We start from the raw sequence: 19,858 nt of genomic DNA, 5'->3' as shown, positions 1-19,858 counted from the left end.
CCATACATCACAAGATGGGTTGCAAACTGGCTGAGTGACAGAACCCACAGGGTCAGAGTTGCTGGCGCCATGTCAGACTCAAAGCCTGTCACAAGTGGTGTACCACAGGGCTCAGTCCTGGGCCCACTCTTGTTTGGCATCTACTTTTCGAAGTAGAAGCAAACACAGCAGGGTTATGGCTGACAAAGTTTGCAGATGACTGCAGACTGGGCCATAGTAGAAAACACATCTGACACAGATATCCTTCAGAAGGGTCTCACAGAAACGGATAACTGGTGCCAGAGCCATGGCCTAAAGTTAAATGCCAAAAATGCATAGTCATACCCTTCGGGAAAAACAAGGTTACCCCTAGCTACCAAATAGGTGGCAATCCACTGAGCATAGAAGAAGTTATCAGGGACCTGGGGACCCAGGTTGATAGTAGCCTGTCATTCGACACCCATGTAGCTAAAGTAGTTAGGAAGACCTTCTACATTGCCCACCTTATCATGAAGGGATTCTCATCTAGATCAAGGGAGGTCATAGTCTCCCTATACTCATCACTCATCAGACCAATGATTGAGTACAATGCCCCATTCGAATGTATCTGACCCGACACTTGCAGCAGCTGGAGAGGCCACAAAGTTCCTCACCAAAAGGATAAAGGGTCTCAAACATCTGTCCTATGCTGCCCGACTGAAAGAACTCCAGCTCTATTCAGTCGCCACGCTTGCTCAGAGGTGACCTTTGCCTAACATACAAGGCCATGTCAAGCCCAGATTTGATGAATATGCTTCACCTCAAAAATCTAGATCCGTCAGAGCCACAAGGGCGGAGACTTAAACCTCGACACGGCTATTAATAGGACGCTGGAGGGATAGATTCATCACCCAAAGACTCCTATGCTGTGGAATAAAATCCCGGTATATGTGAGGCAGAGCACCTCGTTGGCCTTGTTCAAGAGAAATCTTGACCAATGGATGGGAGATCGCAGATATACCCCAGGGATTACCTCAGTGTCACTGCTCAACAGAGGCACAGCAAAATAATGGGTATAGTTCCCCATACTAAAGGGGTGGCGTAAGCCACAAAACTATGGGCTAGGCTTGTAAATGCCCTCGGGCAGATAGCCTAGTATGAACCTATGAACCTAAGTGTTATTTCACTCCTTCCGTTTTGACCTTCTAGGTGAAAGTGAAAGTCCCTTGGTTTCCAGTTACGCAGTTCCCATAAAGAGACAAATGAAAGAAATTTGTCAATGGTACCAGCTGCCTACTGAAACAACTTTCCTAAGGTTATTAAAGGGAATACAATAGCCTGTTGTACGAAAATAACTGAAAAAGTGCAAGCCATGATTGCATTTGAATCCATTAATGTAGTTGTCCAGCATAATGGTTAAGGTGTTTACCTTACAGACACAAGGTGCAGGGTTTGATTTTCACTTGGGGTAATTAGCTAGGCTTAAAAATGGCCCACAAGGGCAGTTAGCCTAGTACTAAACTATGAACTATAATCACAGTAAATCAAAAATGATTCATTGATGTTAAATTATCCTTTTCATTTGTAGCAGTTTGCTTGACAGCATTGAATAATTTATAGAATTTGTTCTTTTGCTGAAATTTTTGTAGACATTCAAATGCCAGTACTATTGAAGGAAAAAATGCAATTCATCTTAAACCTTTCCTCATTGGCTTCTGTTTTTTGTAATATATTTTATATATAAGATTTGAATTAAATACCTTTTTTGTCTAAAATCTGACCTCTGACTTATTTTAGCACTATCCAGACTACTATGAAATCATTAAGGAGCCTATGGACCTTAAGATTGTCGCACACAGAATTCAGGTTGGTGCATTTCTTTTTTTATCAAGTTATAAGTGCAGTTAGGTTGTTTGCTTTATCATTTCCATGTTTGACTTTTTGTAGATCTCTTACAAGAACGTTGAGAGAGCAGATGGATTTTTGATTCTAAGTTAAGGGTGCTTTGCATTCCCAGCCTGGCTGGCTGCATTTACACAGAAAATAAGCGTAGTTCTAAACCCTGTAGTCTTCTACCTCCTGTCTAATAAAAGAATGGCAGCATTCAGATCTGTATAAACTGTCCGCTGTTATTAAAGATTTGTTACAGACTTTGCTGTTGAGGTGTGAGAACGTTTTTCATAAAGGATTGATTGTTTGTCAGTGATCCTTAATAGTATTTCCAAACCCCTTTACTTGTCTGTTCAAGTGTAATTTTTTTCTAACACCTGCTTATGTAAGACTGGCTTTTTGATACAAATAGATAAAGCACTTATTGCGACCAGATAGGGTGGGATCAAATAGCCATCCATGAAAGGTGAGTGTAAATGGCCAATACTAATTTCTTATCTTTGGGCCATTTACACTCGCCTTTCATGGATGGCTATCTGATGTATTTAGTCTTTTATGTAATATGATCCATTATTTTATGTACATTTTTTTCATATAAACATTGTAACATTGTGACCTTTCTATGTGAATGTAAAGAAAGGAAATTGTGTGGCATTTCTAACTGAAGTGGAATGTTATTCAGAAATATTGAAATGTAATGTTGTTCAGACGTATTTTATGTGGGAAGATGCATTTTTGCAGCAAAGTAGTAATTGCAGGCATGTAAATGACAAGAGGAAATCATGAAGATGGATGAATGAACTCAGAACTGTGAAAGGGGTCAGATGCAAATTAATTGTACATGTAATTAGAAATATTTTTTCTATTGTATATGAAAGAAGTCCATCCATCCACAACCCCTTTTCCCATATCTGCACATGGAGTCAGGATATCACTTCAGTAGTGATAATCATCTAGAGCCAAGATTCACACTGCAGGGTGGCTAGCCAGGCTGTGTTCTTCCATACCACACGCTCGCATGCACACTTAACACCTATGACTAATTTATAGTGTCCAGTCCACCTACTCCAGGTGTTTGGAGTGTGGGAAGAAACCCGAGCACCTGGAGAAAAAAAACATGTAAACACAGGGAGGGTATGCAGACTCTGCACAGAAGGCACCCCAGCCAGGAATCAGACAGGAGAACCTCTTACTGTGAGGTGCCAATGCTATCCACTGTGCTGCCTTGTGTATGAAAGAAGTAATAAGCTAAAATGTAGCTGTATCTGAAACCAGTGTGAAGTCAGTCCAGCTTAGAACATTGTGGTTTCAGCACGTGTACAAGTGTTTTCCACCTGCATGTATATTTTACCAATTGGACAAATTTTGCACAAGGACTCCCCACAAACAAGCCTGGAAAGTGGATGCTCTGTCCTTCAGCTGGAAAAACCTATCAGTCTATGCCTTCCCCCCTCTGCCTCTGCTCTTCAAAGCACTACTAAAAATCAAACAGGAAAAACCAAGGATGATTTTGATTGCTCCATACTGGCCGCGCCAACACTGGTACCCCCTCCTGTGCAGTGTGTCACGGTTATCTCCATGGCACCTGCCTCAGACTCCTTCACTGCTGTCTCAGCAGGAAAACCAGATTCTGCACCCTCAGCTTTTAACACTGAACCTTGCAGCCTGGCTAATTACTTAATCTCTCCTTTACCATCCCTCAGCAAACCTGTGATGGATATTTTAGCGGCAAGGAGGCCTAGTACTAGAAAATCTTATGCGGTAAAATGGAAAAGATTCTGTGCCTGGAACCAGTCTTAAGGGATGAGCACAGCAGCGCCCAATTTACCTCAGATTTTACAATACTTAACTGAGATGCTTCACAAGGGCCTGTCTTTTTCCTCCATTAAAATCCAAGCCTCCGCCATTTCAGCTCATAACACAGAACCGCCACTCTTCTCTCATCCACTGCTCAAGCAGTTCCTCAGAGGGGCCAAAAATTTGAGACCACCCAGTAGAGCTCAAACCCCAGCCTGGGACCTTAACTTTGTCTTGGAGAAGCTCACTCTACCTTCTTTTGAGCCAGCTGCTAATGCAGATTTAAAATTTCTTTCTTGGAAAACCGCTTTCCTTTTAGCAATTACTTCAGCTAGAAGGGTATATGAATTATAGGCCCTTATGGCAGTGGAGCCTTTCATCATCTTTCATGTGGACGGGGTGTCCCTCAGAACCAATCCATCCTTCACGCCCAAGGTGATATCCAGTGTGGCTCTTAATCAGTGCATTCATTTGCCAACCTTCTTTCCTAATCCACAGAATAAAGGGGAACGGATACTGCATTCCTTAGATGTGCACAGACAACTTAGATTCTACTTGTACAAGACTAAACCTCAAAGGAAATCTGAACAACTGCTGGTGGCATTTGCTGCAGGGGCAGAGGGGAAGGCTATTTCAAAGCAAACCATTTCTAAATGGATAAGCCATTGCATTAATTTCTGCTATAAGCACCATGGAAAATCTATTCCCCAGGGGATCAGACCTCACTCCACCAGGGCTGCATCTACCTGTACAGCCTTTCTCAGAGGCATCCCTACCAGGGACATCCTAGAAGCTGCTTCCTGGAGTTCTGTACATACTTTCACCAAGCATTATCATTTGCCAGTTTTCTCTAAATCCAGAGCTGGCTTTGCCACTGCAGTCTTTTAGGGCCTTATAGCTGGCCCTAATGCTATCTAAATTCCTCCTCCCAACCATAGCTTTGGGAATCTACCCAAATGTAATGACTGCAGCAGTGAAACACGAAGACCATAGTACAGTTGTGTACACTTACCATAAATGTAGATGTTCGAGCGTATTCACTGTTGTAGTCCTGGTTACCCTCCCTCCAGCCCCTTAACTTCTTTTGGCTATACCTCTACTTTCCTTTACTATGTTTAAGCCTTTTTGGTGTATTTGCTTTTTTGTTGGAGGTATATCTTGTGCTTTTATATTTAATTGCTTCCCATTAGGGGGGCACCTGACATCTGGGGCAAGAAAAACTGATGTAATGGTGTCGGCTGCATGTTTTATACCCCTGACTACCTGACGTTATGGAAGAAGGGACAGCAACCAACGCAGGACCCAAGACTTTGTTAATCAGGCCGAGTGAGGGCTACCTGCAAGCAGATGAGCCAAATGTAATGACTGCAACAGTGAATACACTCTTAACATCTACATTTATGGTAAGTGTACACAACTGTTCTTTTCTGATACAAACAGTTCTCTGGTGCATGATCAAATGTACTGTGTGTGTGTGTTTAGAATGTCAGATGTGCTTTTGGATTAATGCATGGGATTATGGAGATAAGTGTGGGTTTTTACATTTGGGGTAGGATTGTGTCTGCATGATTTTGTGTGGGTTAGGTAAGGTGATAGTTTGCAGGAGTGTCTGTGTGACTGTTTTTAGGAGTTAAGTTGGGTGGTGGATAGTGGGTGTCTTCTGCATCTTTGTGTTCTGTATTTGAGTTGTGTGCAGTGGTAGTGTTTTGGGGAGGGTTTTCTAAGATGAGGTGTAGGCTTGGAGTTAATGCTGGGAGAAGGTTAGCGTTTGCACGTATTGCTAAGGTGGTCAGGGGGACAGCCTAGCCCAATACCTTACCTTATCATAGGGGTTACTAGGTTATTGGCCCTGTGGCCCTTATAAGCCTAGCCCAGAGTGTAGCCCATGTTTAGACAAATCAGCACCCGATGCCCCAGTCCCAGGGTTATATTTTCTGTTTCCCATCCAGTTATCCAGGTTGCTCTTAAAAAGGATAAAGAGGTACTTTGCTTGATGTTGAGAGGGAATCTGTTCCATAGATGGGGGAATCTCTGGGACACAAATGTGTCCTGCCAGCAAGCCGTGTTGATGTCACAGACCAGGTTGAGACTTTGTGTGTGGGTTACTCAAGTAGAGCTTGACTTGCGGATATGCAGCAGTTCTTTCAAGGTGGGGTCCTTGATTACCTTGTATGCCAGACAGAGGTTACCTCTGAAGAGTCTGTATGAAACTGAGTAGAGGGATATGGCTTTTAGCCTATCTGTGTATGGTAGATGTTTGAGGCTCTGGATTCTCCTGGTGAGGACCTCTGTGGTCTCAACAGCTGCTGCATGTGCTTTACGAGGTACGTTAAGAAAGGGGCGTTGTACTCAATAATGGACCTTATAAGGAAAGAATACATGGATGTTATGACCTCCTTGTCCCTGGATGACATACCCTTACTTATGAGGTGGGCTCTGTAGAATGCTTTCTGTACAACTGAAGCAACATGGTGGTCAAAAGTCAGGTTGCTATCAACCTGGGTGTCCATATCCCTCAAGACTGATTACGTGCTTAGGACGTTGTTGTTAGTGTGATCATTTGTGGGAATATCACTCCTTCCCAAAAGGGATGATTATGCATTTTTTGGTATTCAGCTTGAGGCTATGTTTCTGGCACAACTCATTTGTCTGAGTGAGACCCTCTTGGAAGATGTCCATATCACTAGGGGAATTGAAGACAGCACCTAGCTTGCAGTCATCTGCAAACTTGGTCAGCCACAGACCACTGCTTTTGTCCTGCACCTGAGAAAAGTATATCCCAAATAATAGAGACCCCAAGACCGAATCCTTGAATACTTGAGGTGGCTTCTCCTATTTTGACTACATGGGTTCTGTCAGTGAGCCACTTTACTTACCCATCTGGTAACATATGCATTGATTCCTAGTTGAGAGAGTTTATCTATTATGCCCGAGTGGGAAATAGTGTTAAAGCCTTTGGCCAGGTCAAGGTAGGCGGTGTGCACCGTCTTCAACTCGTCCATGGCTTTGGTGATGGTCTCAAAGAAGTCGACCAATTTAGGAGACATGACCTCCCCTTGAAGACAAACTGTGTGGGATCAAGTGTTTGGAGGTTGCCAATATCCTTGTTAATGAGGTCCATGTTGATCTGTTCCATGGCCTTGCAGATCAGGCTAGTTAGGCTGATGGGTCTGTAATTTCCCTTTGTGGAAAGGGATGATAATGGCTATTCTCAACTCAGCTGGGATGAAGCCAGTACTTAGGCATTGGTTGAATAGGGTGCCTAATGCTGCTGCAGGTTCCTGCCTGAGTTCACATAGGATGCAACCTGGGATGTTATCACGTCCCGTGGAGGCTGTATTTTTTGCCTTTGAGAGAGCAGTGGTGACCTGTTCCCTAGACATAAGGGGAAGGTGGCAGGTACTGGGCATGTACTGATTTACTGATGGGGGGATAGAGGGGTAAAGCTTTTGCTGAATCTGTCAGTCAGCAAGTTTGCTATATATGTATGGCATTTGTATAGTTGGTGTCCTTGACCACAAGTTCTGAACAGATCTGGATGCTTCCTTTGAGGTTGCGGACATATGTGAAGAAGGCCTTATGATTGTCTCTAGTAGATGTGGCCAATTTGGACTCAAAGTTTGCTTTAGAGGATTTCAGTAGTGCTCTTATTTGCTTGTTCAGGCTAAGGAGTCATTGCTTCTAATTGGGCACCTGCTCCTTCTTGGTCTTGGACAGCAATTTTTATCTTTTGTTATAGAGTTTATTGCAGATGTCTACCAGACTGGTTTACTCTTCCTTGCGGAGGATGATTTAGTCCTGTCGGGTATTTCTGATTCCGTGCATCTATATAAATACTCGTGTAGTGCTTTGGTGTAGTTTTGGATATTGGTGCCATTTCCTACAGAGGGGGAGGGGGCTGCGAAGCTGTTTATACCATCCATCAGAAAGCTGTAATCAGCTTTAGCGAAGTTATGTCTGATCCTAGCTAGAGAGGGATTGGGGGAGACAGTGACTTCGAAAGTGACCGCTTTGTGGTTGGATCTTACCGGGGAGGATGATACTATATGGATGCTGCAGTGGTTATTCATGTGGGTTAATACCAAGTCCAAGATATTATCACCTCTTGTGGAGTTATCCAAAAAAAATCAAGGAATCTGTGGACATCTGTGTTCTGGCATGAGTAGTTCTTCCAATCTGTGTTTGGGAAGTTGGTCACCCAGGATCAGGGCAAAGGGTTGAATCTTGATAAATTTGAACAGGTACAAATAGGTGGATTAGGCATTTTGAGTCAGGTTTGGGGGCTGGTAGCTAGCTGTGATTTGAATAGGAGTCTTGTCAATGGTTAACTGCACCGGGAGTGTCTCCTGTGCTTCATACTGTTTGACCAGCTTGGAGGTGTGTATGTCTTTAATGTGTATTGAAACCCCACCTCCTTTGGCTTTACTGCCCATAGTTTGGGGTCTGAATGTATGATAGGATGAGTAACCGGGTAAGTGTGGGGTAATCTCTGCACCTTTGAACCAGGTTTCTGTGACTGCATAGATGTCAGCATTTTCCAGGGTTAGGAATGTTTGCAATGAGTGCAGTTTCATGTTTAGACTCTTGGCGTTTAGCAGCATGACCTTTAATTTGTGTTTTATTGAAATTTTTATGTTGGTAGTTTTAACCTCATCACTTTTCCTGAAAAAGGCACTATAGCGGAGGCAAGAGCCTTTGCCAGAAGCCTGAAGCCCAGGTGAGACAGATGCAGGCCATCTCTGGCAAAGTATCGTGGTCTGTCGATCATATCTTCCCAGAGGCTGTCTGGTACTAGATCGCCCTGGAATGACACCAGAAACTAAGCCAATTGTTAGATCATCATTTTCTGTTTGTATTGAGGCATCATTCTCGGTGATGGCAGAATGCTGCTTAAGGCTAGGGACATACCTGCCTGGGACACATAATCAGCAAGCTCAATCATGTTTCTCTTCATATACTCCAGAGAGGTACATCTCAAGTCATTCACGCCAACATGGACAATGACAGTCGTAACAGTACCTGTTGTTGAGAGACCTGAGTGCGTATGTGATATGGCAAATTCTGGCACCTGACAGACCACTAACCGTGACTATCTCCTTATCCAGCGTGGGAGAGGCATATTTGTGCGTCTCACAATGGAGTCTCCTGAGACTAATATGTTGGGTTTATGGTGAAGCCTTAGTGGCTGTGAGGCACAGGTATGTGGACTATGCATGGTGTGTGGTGTGGAAGGCTGTGGACTTCATGTGTTTTTTTGCCTTGGAGGTCTCCTTTGTTTTGGTAAGTTTATGTGGAGGACCTCCGCCTGTGTTGGTGTGTGTTGTGTAGGTGTGGGTGGTGTTTGAGGTGTAGTGATTGTGTTGACAATGTTTTTGCTGCCAGATATACTAGCTTGATGGGGAGAGAGCTTGGCCTCTAGGTTCCTAATGTAATTGCATCTCTCACAAATTGTGTTACTAGGTGGTAGTAGTAGATGGTTGTCTGTGTACATGAGGAAGTTGCTTAACTGTCTCAGGATGCCCATATCAACCAGACTGATGGGAAACTGTAGTAAATTGTCCATCCATATTTGTCAGAATCTGAGGGAGAAAGGCCAGGGAGAGCTAAGGGGTGGGCCTAAAGTCCAAGTGCTTAAACCAAAACTAAGAGCTTAGAATTACACTTAAGAATAGAACTTCACAATTTAGACAGGCTATATACAAGCAGTAATAAATGCAACAGAAAAGATGCAGTTGGACACTTTAGAGAGCAGGCAGCAAGTAGCAGGAAAAAGCAAAGCAAGATGAAGTAACAGAGTAGTAGGAAGAAACACAAATTAGAGAAATATAAGCAGCTGAATAAAGTATCTTTTTTTAATAAAGTAAAAAGGGAAAGAGCAGGGACAGAAGATAATTCAGGGTTAAGGGACCAAGGGGTTTGGCCTTCCCAAATGATCTCTGTATTAGGTAGAATGAGCTAAAGAGATGGGACTGGAAGGAGTGTCCCACATCAGATTTACAGTAGGAGTGGGCAACTGCAAAAGCCACCAACTTTAAGAACATGACAGCAATATTAGTAGTAGAAAAACATTCCCATATCACTACCACTGTTCTGAAAAATTGTCTGGGGTCAGTGGTAGGAGTAACGAATTGTAGTAAGAAAATGGTTTCTTTTGGTTGTCTGTTAAGTTTTGACATTGTAAATGTTCGATGTACTGGGCTTTTGAACGTTTGCAGTTCATCATTTAGTACTTCAGTCATTTGTTATTGACCTGACAAAAGTAAACTGGGTTAGGCCATGGAAATGGTGATTACCCATGTCTGACTAAGTTCCTCAGTGGTTCACCTTGTCCCATTTCGCATTACAGGTTGTGAGGCTGATTGGTTGGTAATTGTATGGATCTATGGAAGGGCCTTCCCTGTGGATTGCAGATGCATTAGCCTACTCCCAGGTGTCAGTGATGTTGCCATTTTGATGCTGTATTGAAAAGTGAGTGAGGGGGGTATGCTGGGCTGTTTTTGCTTGCTTGCGTTAGGCTTCTTGATATCGCATCTGATTCCAGGGAGCAGGAGTTTATGACCTTACTGAGTGCAAAGGTGACCATTTCAGGTGTAATTTTGCAGGGATGGAAGATGAGTGGATTCTCCTCTGTGGCCTGAGATTTGCTTCAAATTACTCATGCTTGTGAAGTACAGGTTTACTATCAAAATATCAAATTGAAAAAAAAATGTCATTCAGAATATCAAATGGCAGGGTCAAATCCCTGCATATTCATTAGGTGAAAATGCTGCATCTGATGTACAAATTCAGCAGATTCAACATTTTTGCCAATATTGAATGTGATGTCCTTAATAGGAGCTCAGGTAAATGTTACTCCTACACTTCAAATTACATTTTTGTGGGGGGACAAGCCCCTGTGCACCCCCACATCCCCTGCTAACTATGTATTCCAACTCTGAGATTGCACTAGAGTGAGGAAAAGGATGAATGTCCCAGTCCGCACTGCACCGCAATCTCTGTTCATTACATCGAGCTCATATCAGCGAATGCACAATGTCATTCGCTGATATGAACTCTTGATAATTTGACATTTGGCAACATGGGAATTGGCCATCTGCCGTTCGACATTTCTGTGTTCGCTGAACCTACCTTCAGCATTTTGGCTGTAAACCGAAGTACGTATGTCAAGTTGGCTGCATTCTTGTGGTATCAAGTTTTTAGCACTCATCAGGGTGGTTCTCCTTCAGAGGGGTCAGATATGAAGATAACTTGGCTTGTGCTTCATAGTTTGTTTCCCATGGGTTTATGACTGTGGCAGGGGAGTGTCAAAATCCTCCTTTAGAGGATGTTTCATTTGGAGAAGCTCTCTCAACTTTGTGAGGAAACAATTTTAAATGAAAATATAAATTCTCCAACCCAAAGTATATTTATATGTTTTAGGTTTAGATAAAAAAAAGACTGAGGCATTTCCTTCAGCTTTGAAGGTGTTCAAGGATGCTTTTCTGGTAGTTTCTTTAGAACGGATCTCTGCACTCTCAACCATTTCTAAAGAGTATGGCAAATCTTCCAGTATGTGTATAAGAATCTAGTGGCAGACCTGACTATTACCCTCAGTGCTGCTTAAATATAAGTTGGTGCCATGCTCCCAGCACTTTCTGTAATGATAGAGCAGACTTTTAGATGAATTTAGAATAGAGATATAAACATCAGTCCCACTGCACTTTAGGGTGGTTGGTTGCTAGACTTAAGTATGAAGCTGAAATACACAGGCAGGTAGAAGAAGTGGATATCCTGAAAGTGTACAGACTGACCAGTTGGGTCTAAAGGTGGGTAACACATGATTAAGTGCAACTGTAATGCAGTAGAGGTGGCTTCCAGCATGGTGGTGTTGGGGTTGTAATCCATCATTGAGAGTACAGTTGCTACCAGAAGCTGTTTAGGAGTGGCTGTTTTAATGCTCCTTTCTGTAACCTCTTTTTGTTTGTTCCTTTGATCCAAGATATTTTCAAGAAGTTAGAAGAAATGTTAGAAGACCGTGGAGGATGTACATCGACGCTTCCATCTGTCAATCTAAGATGTAGTCTCAACTACCACTTATAATATTAGACCGTCTGTAGATGCCAAATCAAAAGTCAGTGGACCATGAACAAAATAGCCTTTGAAAAAGTATGGCGAGGTGTAAAGAAATCTAAGCTGTGACTGCTTAGCCAGACCATTCCAGCCACCCAAGCATGAGTTTTGCCAGATACCCAACCCCTTAGCTTCAAGTCCCTTGGAACAGTTTGTTGAAGATCACCCTGGACAGATAGGTCCTAATTGTCATTGCTTCAGGTTACAGGATTGAGTGTTGGACCCTCCCTCTCTTCTTCTGGAGTTAGCCATTCCTTTCCTTGAGCAGCTGTGGCAGCAGAGATTCATTGAAATCTCTTAAGGAGAGGAGAGTTCTGGGTTTTATTCCAAGGTCTTTTTGATAATAAAAGTGTGCTGATCCGTGGACAGCAGGCTTAGACTTCGTAGGCTTAAGGCCTTGTCTATGTGTTATGCATCCTATAGACTCCTTAGTGCTGATTTTCTGTCTTACCTTCCTAGCCATCAGGGATTCAGCAGTCCAAGACCTTTTATTTCTCCACAAATTAATCAGTCCAGTGAGCAGCAGAACCAGAGATTTGAACTTGCTTCAGCAAATAAATCATGATGAAGAGTCAGATTTGTTTTGAACTGACTACCTCTTCTCTAGAACAAACTTTTATCTTCAGATCAAGCAATGTGTCTTCTTTAAAAACAATTGGATGGATATTCATAAATTCACCCCCAGTATGACTGACCTATTGCTCCTTGAAAAGGAACCAAGTTCTAAGGAGGACTTAAGGGTGTGTTCTGGCAAAAAGTAAATGTCCATATGGCCAGTTGTCTTGTACATTGTATGATTCTGTGAATACCCAATTTCAGGATGCTTACCCTTGCTTTACCTACTTCCATTGATTTCTGTCATGGTGCTCATGTTCAGTATAGACAGCAAGGATGACTGTGTATGATGTCCTTCAAGAATGCAACTGCAGTCATAACATGTGGGTTGTCCTGCCTCAGGCAGCCCTCTGTCGGCCGGATTCCAAAGTGTGGGTCCGACGTCAGCTGATGTCGCATTTCTCTCCGACATCAGAGCGGCTGGAGTACATAAGCATCAGCCGATGCCATTTTCTCCAGTCTTTCTTGCTGCGCGGTGCCCGAAGCAGAAGCAGTTTGCAAGTGCCGGTCGGTCAGCTCCTGTATTCTACGATACCGAAGTCATCAAAAAAGCTAAGTACCCCTTTGGGGACCTTTTCTTGCCTCAGCCGATGTCAGAAATTACTGAAAAAGTGAACAATTGTCTTTTTTGTGGTAAACAAATACCTCATAAGGATTTCCACTCTTACTGCCTCCCTTGCCTGGGCCCAGACCACGACGTCTCGGCCTGTGTAGCCTGTGCTCGCTTCAACAAGCGCACTCTCAGGCGCTGGGCGGAGTTTGCTGAAGATTTTTTCGGCGATAAATTTGCTTACACCATGCCGTCGGATCTTCCGACATCGCAAACTCCCAAAAAGCGAAAAGACCGGGACCGACATCCTCGGCCCGCGTCTACCACCGACTCCACGCCAAAACCTAGCGCGAGTGCTCCGGTTCCCTCTGAGACGGTCTCTCCACCGCTCCGAACCGAAGACACCGCATTACCGACGACTCCGATTCCAGACATTACTCCGACGCCAGTTATAGACTTTCCTCTGGATACCGAAACCGAGGAAATGCCGAGACCATTGCTGTAGACAAGGTCACTCCTGCGATGGAGCTGCCAGGCCTCCTATGGCCATGTCTATTAAGGCCTACACTAGGGCTAAGGCAGCCAGCAAAACAAAGCATATTACTTCTAAATCCTTACCTCAGCCGACTCCGGAGACACAAATTATGTCCATGGCTGCTGATTTAATTTCCATGATTAGAGGTTCACAGGCCCATCCTGAGAGAGCATCCCAGCCTCCTCCTGATAAAAGGCCCCGGGTTGACCCTACTCCTTCAGATGAAGACTCTGAGGGCTCTGTCCACTCGGATAGCCAGGAAGAGCTCTTCCAGACCTATGAGGACTCGGATGCAGAAGATTCCATCCCTTCGGCTTCCCCTCCTGAGGATATTTCTTTTGGGGAAGTTCTGCACACCATGAGGGAACATTTCAAGTGGCAGGGTCAGGAATATTCTGATTCTAGGAAACGCCTTAGGACTTTCCTTAAGAAGCCTCAGCACAGGCCCTTAGCTATTCCTCCTGTACTTGATGTTCTGGATGATTTGTATTCTGACTCTAGTGCTACCCCTGATTCTCTTCCTCCTGCTCCAGCCAAGCCAGACAGGTATTACAGGGTCCCAGAAATTCATTCCCATTTATTCAGGGCCCATACTGCTGATTTGGAAACTATTTCAAGAGGGGCTTAAAGGCGTTTCAGCTTCCACCTCAGAAAATCCTTTGCCCTCCACCAGCGAAGCAAGGTCATTAGAGAGATGGGGCAAAAAGGTTTACACATCCACTACCTTATCTATGAGAGCTTTAAATTGCCTTTTTCATATGTTACAATATCAGGATTAGCTCTTAGAAGATTTACAAAAAACATTAGCTTCTCCTGATCCTTTAGACAGGAAGACTTTGCAGGAAGCTGTACATAACACTCCATGAAGTAAGCAATCACTTCCTGCAGTGTGGATATGATGCACTGGAAGCTTCATGTAGGGCAGCTATGACAGGGGCAGTGATTCGTAGACATGCTTGGTTAAAAGATCAACCTCTACCAGATCATGTAAAAGCAAAACTTCTGGATGCACCTTTGGAAAAGAACAAGCTTTTTGGTGCAAATGCTAAGGATGTGTTAAAGACCATCGAAGAAAAAGCAAAATCAGTTCAGACTGTGAAAGATTTCCTCCAGGTTCAACCCCCCAGATTCAGTAGGAATTGGCCTTCAAAAAACTGGTCCTTTCCTAACCCAGAAAAGTTTCAAAGGGGTAAGAACAGACGTGGCCGAGGAAGAGGCCAATACAGAGGCCCTTACAGGGGACGACAATGGCAGCCAGGAAACCAAAGAAGTGACGCAGGGGTTTCACCTGCCCAACAACCACGAACTCAATTACTTTCCTCTACTACCGCCTACCAGGGAACAACTAGAAGCTCCCTTGGGTGGGAAATTATCTCTGTTTGCAGAAAACTGGCACAGACTGACAAAGGACAAATGGATTTTGGACATTATAGACCGAGGGTACAGGTTTCATTTTCATACCTTACCAAGAAAACAAGGCATGCCAAACCTACCACAAAATCAAAGGGCAGAGGCTATCAAGCAAATCACTCTGCTGACTCGAATGAAAGCAATAGAAAGAGTTCCACAACAAGAAAAAGAACAGGGGTTTTACTCAAGACTGTTCCTTGTTCCAAGAAAAGAATCTCAATGGAGACCAATGCTGGACTTGTCCGCATTAAACACCTTTCTCATAGTACCAAAGTTCAAAATGCTGACTCTACAGCAACTCCTTCCCATGCTGGGCAAGGAGTCGTGGCTGATTACTCTGGACCTCAAGGAGGCATACCTGCATGTCCCTATCAGACACAGCTGTAGAAGATACCTCAGATTTCTTGCAGGGCCAGAGCATTATCAATTCTCAGCATTGCCATTTGGCTTATCTACTGCGCCCAGAGTATTTACAAAATGCCTGGCTTCAGTAATTGCTCATTGCAGGCTCCAGGGTATACAAATTTACCCATACCTGGACGACTGCCTCATACAAGCGGACGACAAATTGATGTTGACAAAAAACCTGGATTATGTCATACGATTACTTCAAGCTCTGGGATACACAGTCAACTTCCAAAAGTCAAGACTACAGCCATCCCAGCAAATAATCTTCTTAGGAGCCAAACTAGACACAGCCTCTCAGATGGCTTACCTGACAGAAGACAAGCAAGAGAAGTTAACTCATTACTTCAAAGGTTTAGCAAAACTCACCCAGATGACTGCAAGGAGATTCCTACAGGCCCTGGGTTACATGGCATCCTGCATTCTACTGGTTCCATTAGCAAAACTACACATGAGAAAGCTTCAATGGTACCTAAAAAGCATTTGGTCTCAACACAGCAACAACTTGGAGACCGTCATACCACTCATTCCATGCCTACAAAAGGAATTCCTATGGTGGGCCTCGGTGAGCCAGGAAAACACAGGTATGTCATTCAAAAAACCACAGATAACACAGACCATGACTACAGACGCCTCAGACCTTGGATGGGGGGCGCACATGGAAGGCAGGTGTATACAAGGACAATGGTCTCCAAAGGAAACACATCTGCATATAAACCAAAAGGAAATGCTGGCGGTATTGCATGCCATCGAGGCTTTTCAACACCAACTCCAGCAAGGCCATTTAATGATACGGACAGACAACACCACTGTGATGTGGTACATAAGCAGGGGGGCACCCACTCTTACCCCCTTTGCAGACTGACAATGCAGCTTTGGGAGAAATCACTGAGCCTAAACATCCAGTTACAATCCCAGTTTGTTCCAGGAAAAGACAATGTGTTGGCGGACAGCCTAAGCAGGAATTTCACAGATCCACACGAGTGGAGGTTACATCCGAAGGCCTTCAGACAACTCACTTCGACATGGGGCAAGCCAGAAGTGGACCTATTTGCCTCTCACCTCGACCATCTTCTACCAAAATTTTGCACAAGGACATACCATCCAAAAGCTTGGAAAATAGATGCCCTCTCATTCAACTGGAACTCCCTAGCAATCTATGCATTCCCACCACTGCCACTGATGACCTCAGTATTACTAAAGATCAAAGCAGAGAAGCCCAAGGGAATCATAATAGCTCCGGATTGGCCAAGACAACACTGGTACCCACTACTACGGAGCATATGTCACACCAGGAGGTGGGCCCTCCCTCAGTGGCCTCTACTTTTGACTCAACACAATTTCGAAACACTGCATCCAAACCTTCAGACACTGCAGCTAACAGCCTGGGAGATCCCATAAATAACTTCAGCTTATCTCTCTCCAAGGAAGTTCAGCGGATACTAACAGAGGCTCGAGGACCATCCACCAGAAAGGTTTACTTAGCAAAGTGGAAAAGATTCAGCAATTGGAATACCAGCAAGGGACATGATGCATCATTGCTGAACATCCCACTTATCTTGGAATATTTGGCAGATATGTTAAAGAACGGCCTCTCATATTCTTCCATAAAGATACATGCATCTGCTATTTCAACTAGATACAACACTGATCCTCCTGTTTTCTCTCACCCTTTACTAAGACAATTCCTCAGGGGAATCAAGAACATTAAGCCACCAAGAAAGGCCCCAGTGCCAGCCTGGGACCTCAATTTTGTCTTAGAAAAACTGACTCTACCTCCTTTTGAGCCAGCAGCTTCAGTTGACTTGCAATTTCTCTCATGGAAGACAGCTTTCCTGTTGGCAATTACCTCAGCAAGAAGGGTTTCGGAGCTACAGGCCCTAATGGCAATACCACCCTTTATTATTTTCCACAGAGACAGGGTTTCATTAAGGACCAACCCTACTTTTATGCCAAAGGTGGTATCTAGGGTTTCTCTAAATCAAGCCATTCATCTGCCTGCTTTCTTCCCCAATCCTGAGAATAAGGGGGAAAGACTTTTGCATACCTTGGACTTTCACAGACAACTTTGATACGACCTGGACAGAACCAAGGCCAGTAGGAAGTCTGAACAACTTTTTGTAGCTTACGCTCCTGCAGTCCAAGGAAAAGCAATTTCAAAACAGACTATTTCTAAATGGATTGGACATTGCATCAGATTCTGTTATTCCTTTCATGGAAAGACGGTTCCAGCCTATGTCAGACCACATTTCACCAGAGCTACAGCCACCTCTACAGCATTTTTAAGAGGGGTGCCTACCAAGGACATTCTAGAAGCTGCTACATGGAGCTCCGTGCATACATTCTCCAAACACTACAATCTCCCTCTATACTCCAGATCCAGAGCAGGCTTTGCTTCGGCAGTCCTGCAGGGTTTGATTGCCACACCATCTTTTTCCAAGAGCATTCCTCCTCCCCCAGCTAAGCTTTGGTATTCTACCCACATGTTATGACTGCAGTTGCATTCTTGAAGGACATAGTACAGTTTTGTACCTACCATAAATGTAGATGTCCGATAGACATGCAACTGCAGTCGGATTTTCCCTCCCTCCATACCCCTCTATGCCTAGGGTCCACTCATATCCCTGTTACTCTTAGCTGGGGATATCTGTTATGGTGTATTTGTTTTATTGCTCATTTATTTGTCTGGAATCCTGTTTTTGTCTTCCAATTTGATTACAGCCTTCCTTGGAGGGCACCTGGCATCTGGGGCAAGAAACACTGAAGAAAATGGCGTCGGCTGATGCTTATGTACTCCAGCTGCTCTGACGTCGGAGAGAAATGCGACATCAGCCGACGTCGGACCCAGACTTTAGAATCCGGCCGACCGAGGGCTGCCTGAGGCAGGACAACCCACATGTTATGACTGCAGTTGCATGTCTATCGGACATCTACATTTATGGTAGGTACAAAACTGTACTTTTCCCATATGCAAAGAGCACAGGAACATTTCAGTTTCAGTGTGGGAGACTGTGACTTTCAACATACATCCTTGCCATTTGTTCCCTGTCCTTCTCTGAGTGTTCAAAAAGTACCTGTCTTTGGCTGTAGCTTTGCTTCCTTTTTCAGGCAGTCCTCTTGCTCTCTGCATTACTAGAGAGCATTTTCTTCAACCAAGACCAGAGGTCCATCATGGTGAGGAAAGAATTCCTCTCAACATTTGGGGTTCATGGCTTAATGCATCTTTTTAGTATCCCTGATGAAGATTTACATGTGGTATGTAAATGCCCACTGGCAACAGCACTGTCTTCACTGAAGAGTGAGATTTTGATCTTTCCTTGCATTCAGCTGAAGTTGCCCTAGTGGGTAACTCGTGAGAAAGAACATGGGTTTGCCTTTAACACCACCAGTACACACCAAACCCTGACAACCAATCCCTCTGACAGAGCTTGGGGATGAGGCTAATTCAGAAATCCTCTGGATTTATAATAAGTGGTCCTTGGGCCAGAAAGACCCACAGTTCTCTAAATGTAAAGTAAGTGAGAGATCACAGTGCTTCCTGATTGAAAGTCGTCTTGGTCTCCACGTTCAGTGTTAGTAAATTGATGACTACAAGTAGTACAGTTTTTGAAGTGTATTGAACTGAATGGTTATATAACAGATTCATCAGATCGCTGAATGGATATAGTTCATAATTAATAGTTGATTACTAGACCAACAATTTTGGGGGGCCTTCTGTGCTTCCCACTGTGATAGTCAAACCCCTCACCATATGGATGTGAGGTAAACACCTTAATCGTTATGCCATCTGATTCATTGTAGCATGTAAACATGTAAACCTTTGATTCAGAATGTGCCATGTTGGACGATGGAGACCACCGATGAGGACAGATTTGATAGCTCTGCCTTTGCAGTAGCAGTAATGGTATCAGTAAGAGACTGTTAAGTTGGAGTTAAAAATGAATTATGAACTCTTGAGATTTTTGGCTAAAATGAGTGTTGCCATTGAAGATATGCTGCTTTTCCGATCAAACAAACACTGTTTTGACACTGCAGTAGAAGAAACTAGGAAATGCTGTTTGACAGTTATCACCGGAATGTTTGTTGTTCTTTTGACTTTTCCCGGTTAGGGGTCGCCAAAGCGGAACTCCAGTCCGCTAATGATTGGCAGTAGGTTTTTACGGTGCCAAGGTGCCAGCTCGATGCCCAACCTTCAATGAAGGCACACCCTATGCATGTCTTTTGAACGCCACTTGACCACGGGGAGGACATGCAGACTACACACAGAAGGTGCTCCAGCCGAGAATCGAACGGGAGATCCTCTTGCTGTGAGGCAACAACACTACTGCTGTACCACCACGGCTTTACAGTTATCACCAGAATGAAATGGTTAAAAGGCCAGTAGAATTTTTTGAGGTTATACATTCATGCATATAGATTAAGCTCACATATCCAGTTATCTTGAAGGTCTTTTTCCCCAAATGCAGGGAAGTCCTTGGCTAATGCTGGACTTACAGGAGGCTTAACCTCTGTACTACACTTTAAAAGTGAACAGCAAGGGCTTAAATGACAGACAAAAAGCATCATGTGATTTCTCAGGGCTCTAAGTA

The 19,858-nt window shown here is 43.9% G+C and overlaps 1 protein-coding gene across 13 annotated transcripts in view; it reads left to right on the top strand.

Moving 5' to 3' along the window:
* Nucleotides 1-19,858, top strand: part of PBRM1 (polybromo 1) — a 2,726,611-nt gene that overhangs the window by 535,529 nt on the left and 2,171,224 nt on the right. For all 13 annotated transcript variants that reach the window (XM_044078866.1, XM_044078877.1, XM_044078870.1 and 10 more), the window contains exon 9: nucleotides 1,756-1,824. In XM_044078866.1, coding sequence (XP_043934801.1) covers nucleotides 1,756-1,824 — 69 coding nt within the window. The remainder of the gene's footprint in view (nucleotides 1-1,755; nucleotides 1,825-19,858) is intronic.

The sequence above is a fragment of the Protopterus annectens genome, chromosome 7.part1 (assembly GCF_019279795.1).
Source record: "Protopterus annectens isolate FY-2018-M chromosome 7.part1, PAN1.0, whole genome shotgun sequence".
NCBI lineage: Eukaryota > Metazoa > Chordata > Ceratodontiformes > Protopteridae > Protopterus > Protopterus annectens.
Note: the sequence above shows the minus strand (reverse complement) of the source record. Positions and strands in the feature narration are given on the sequence as shown.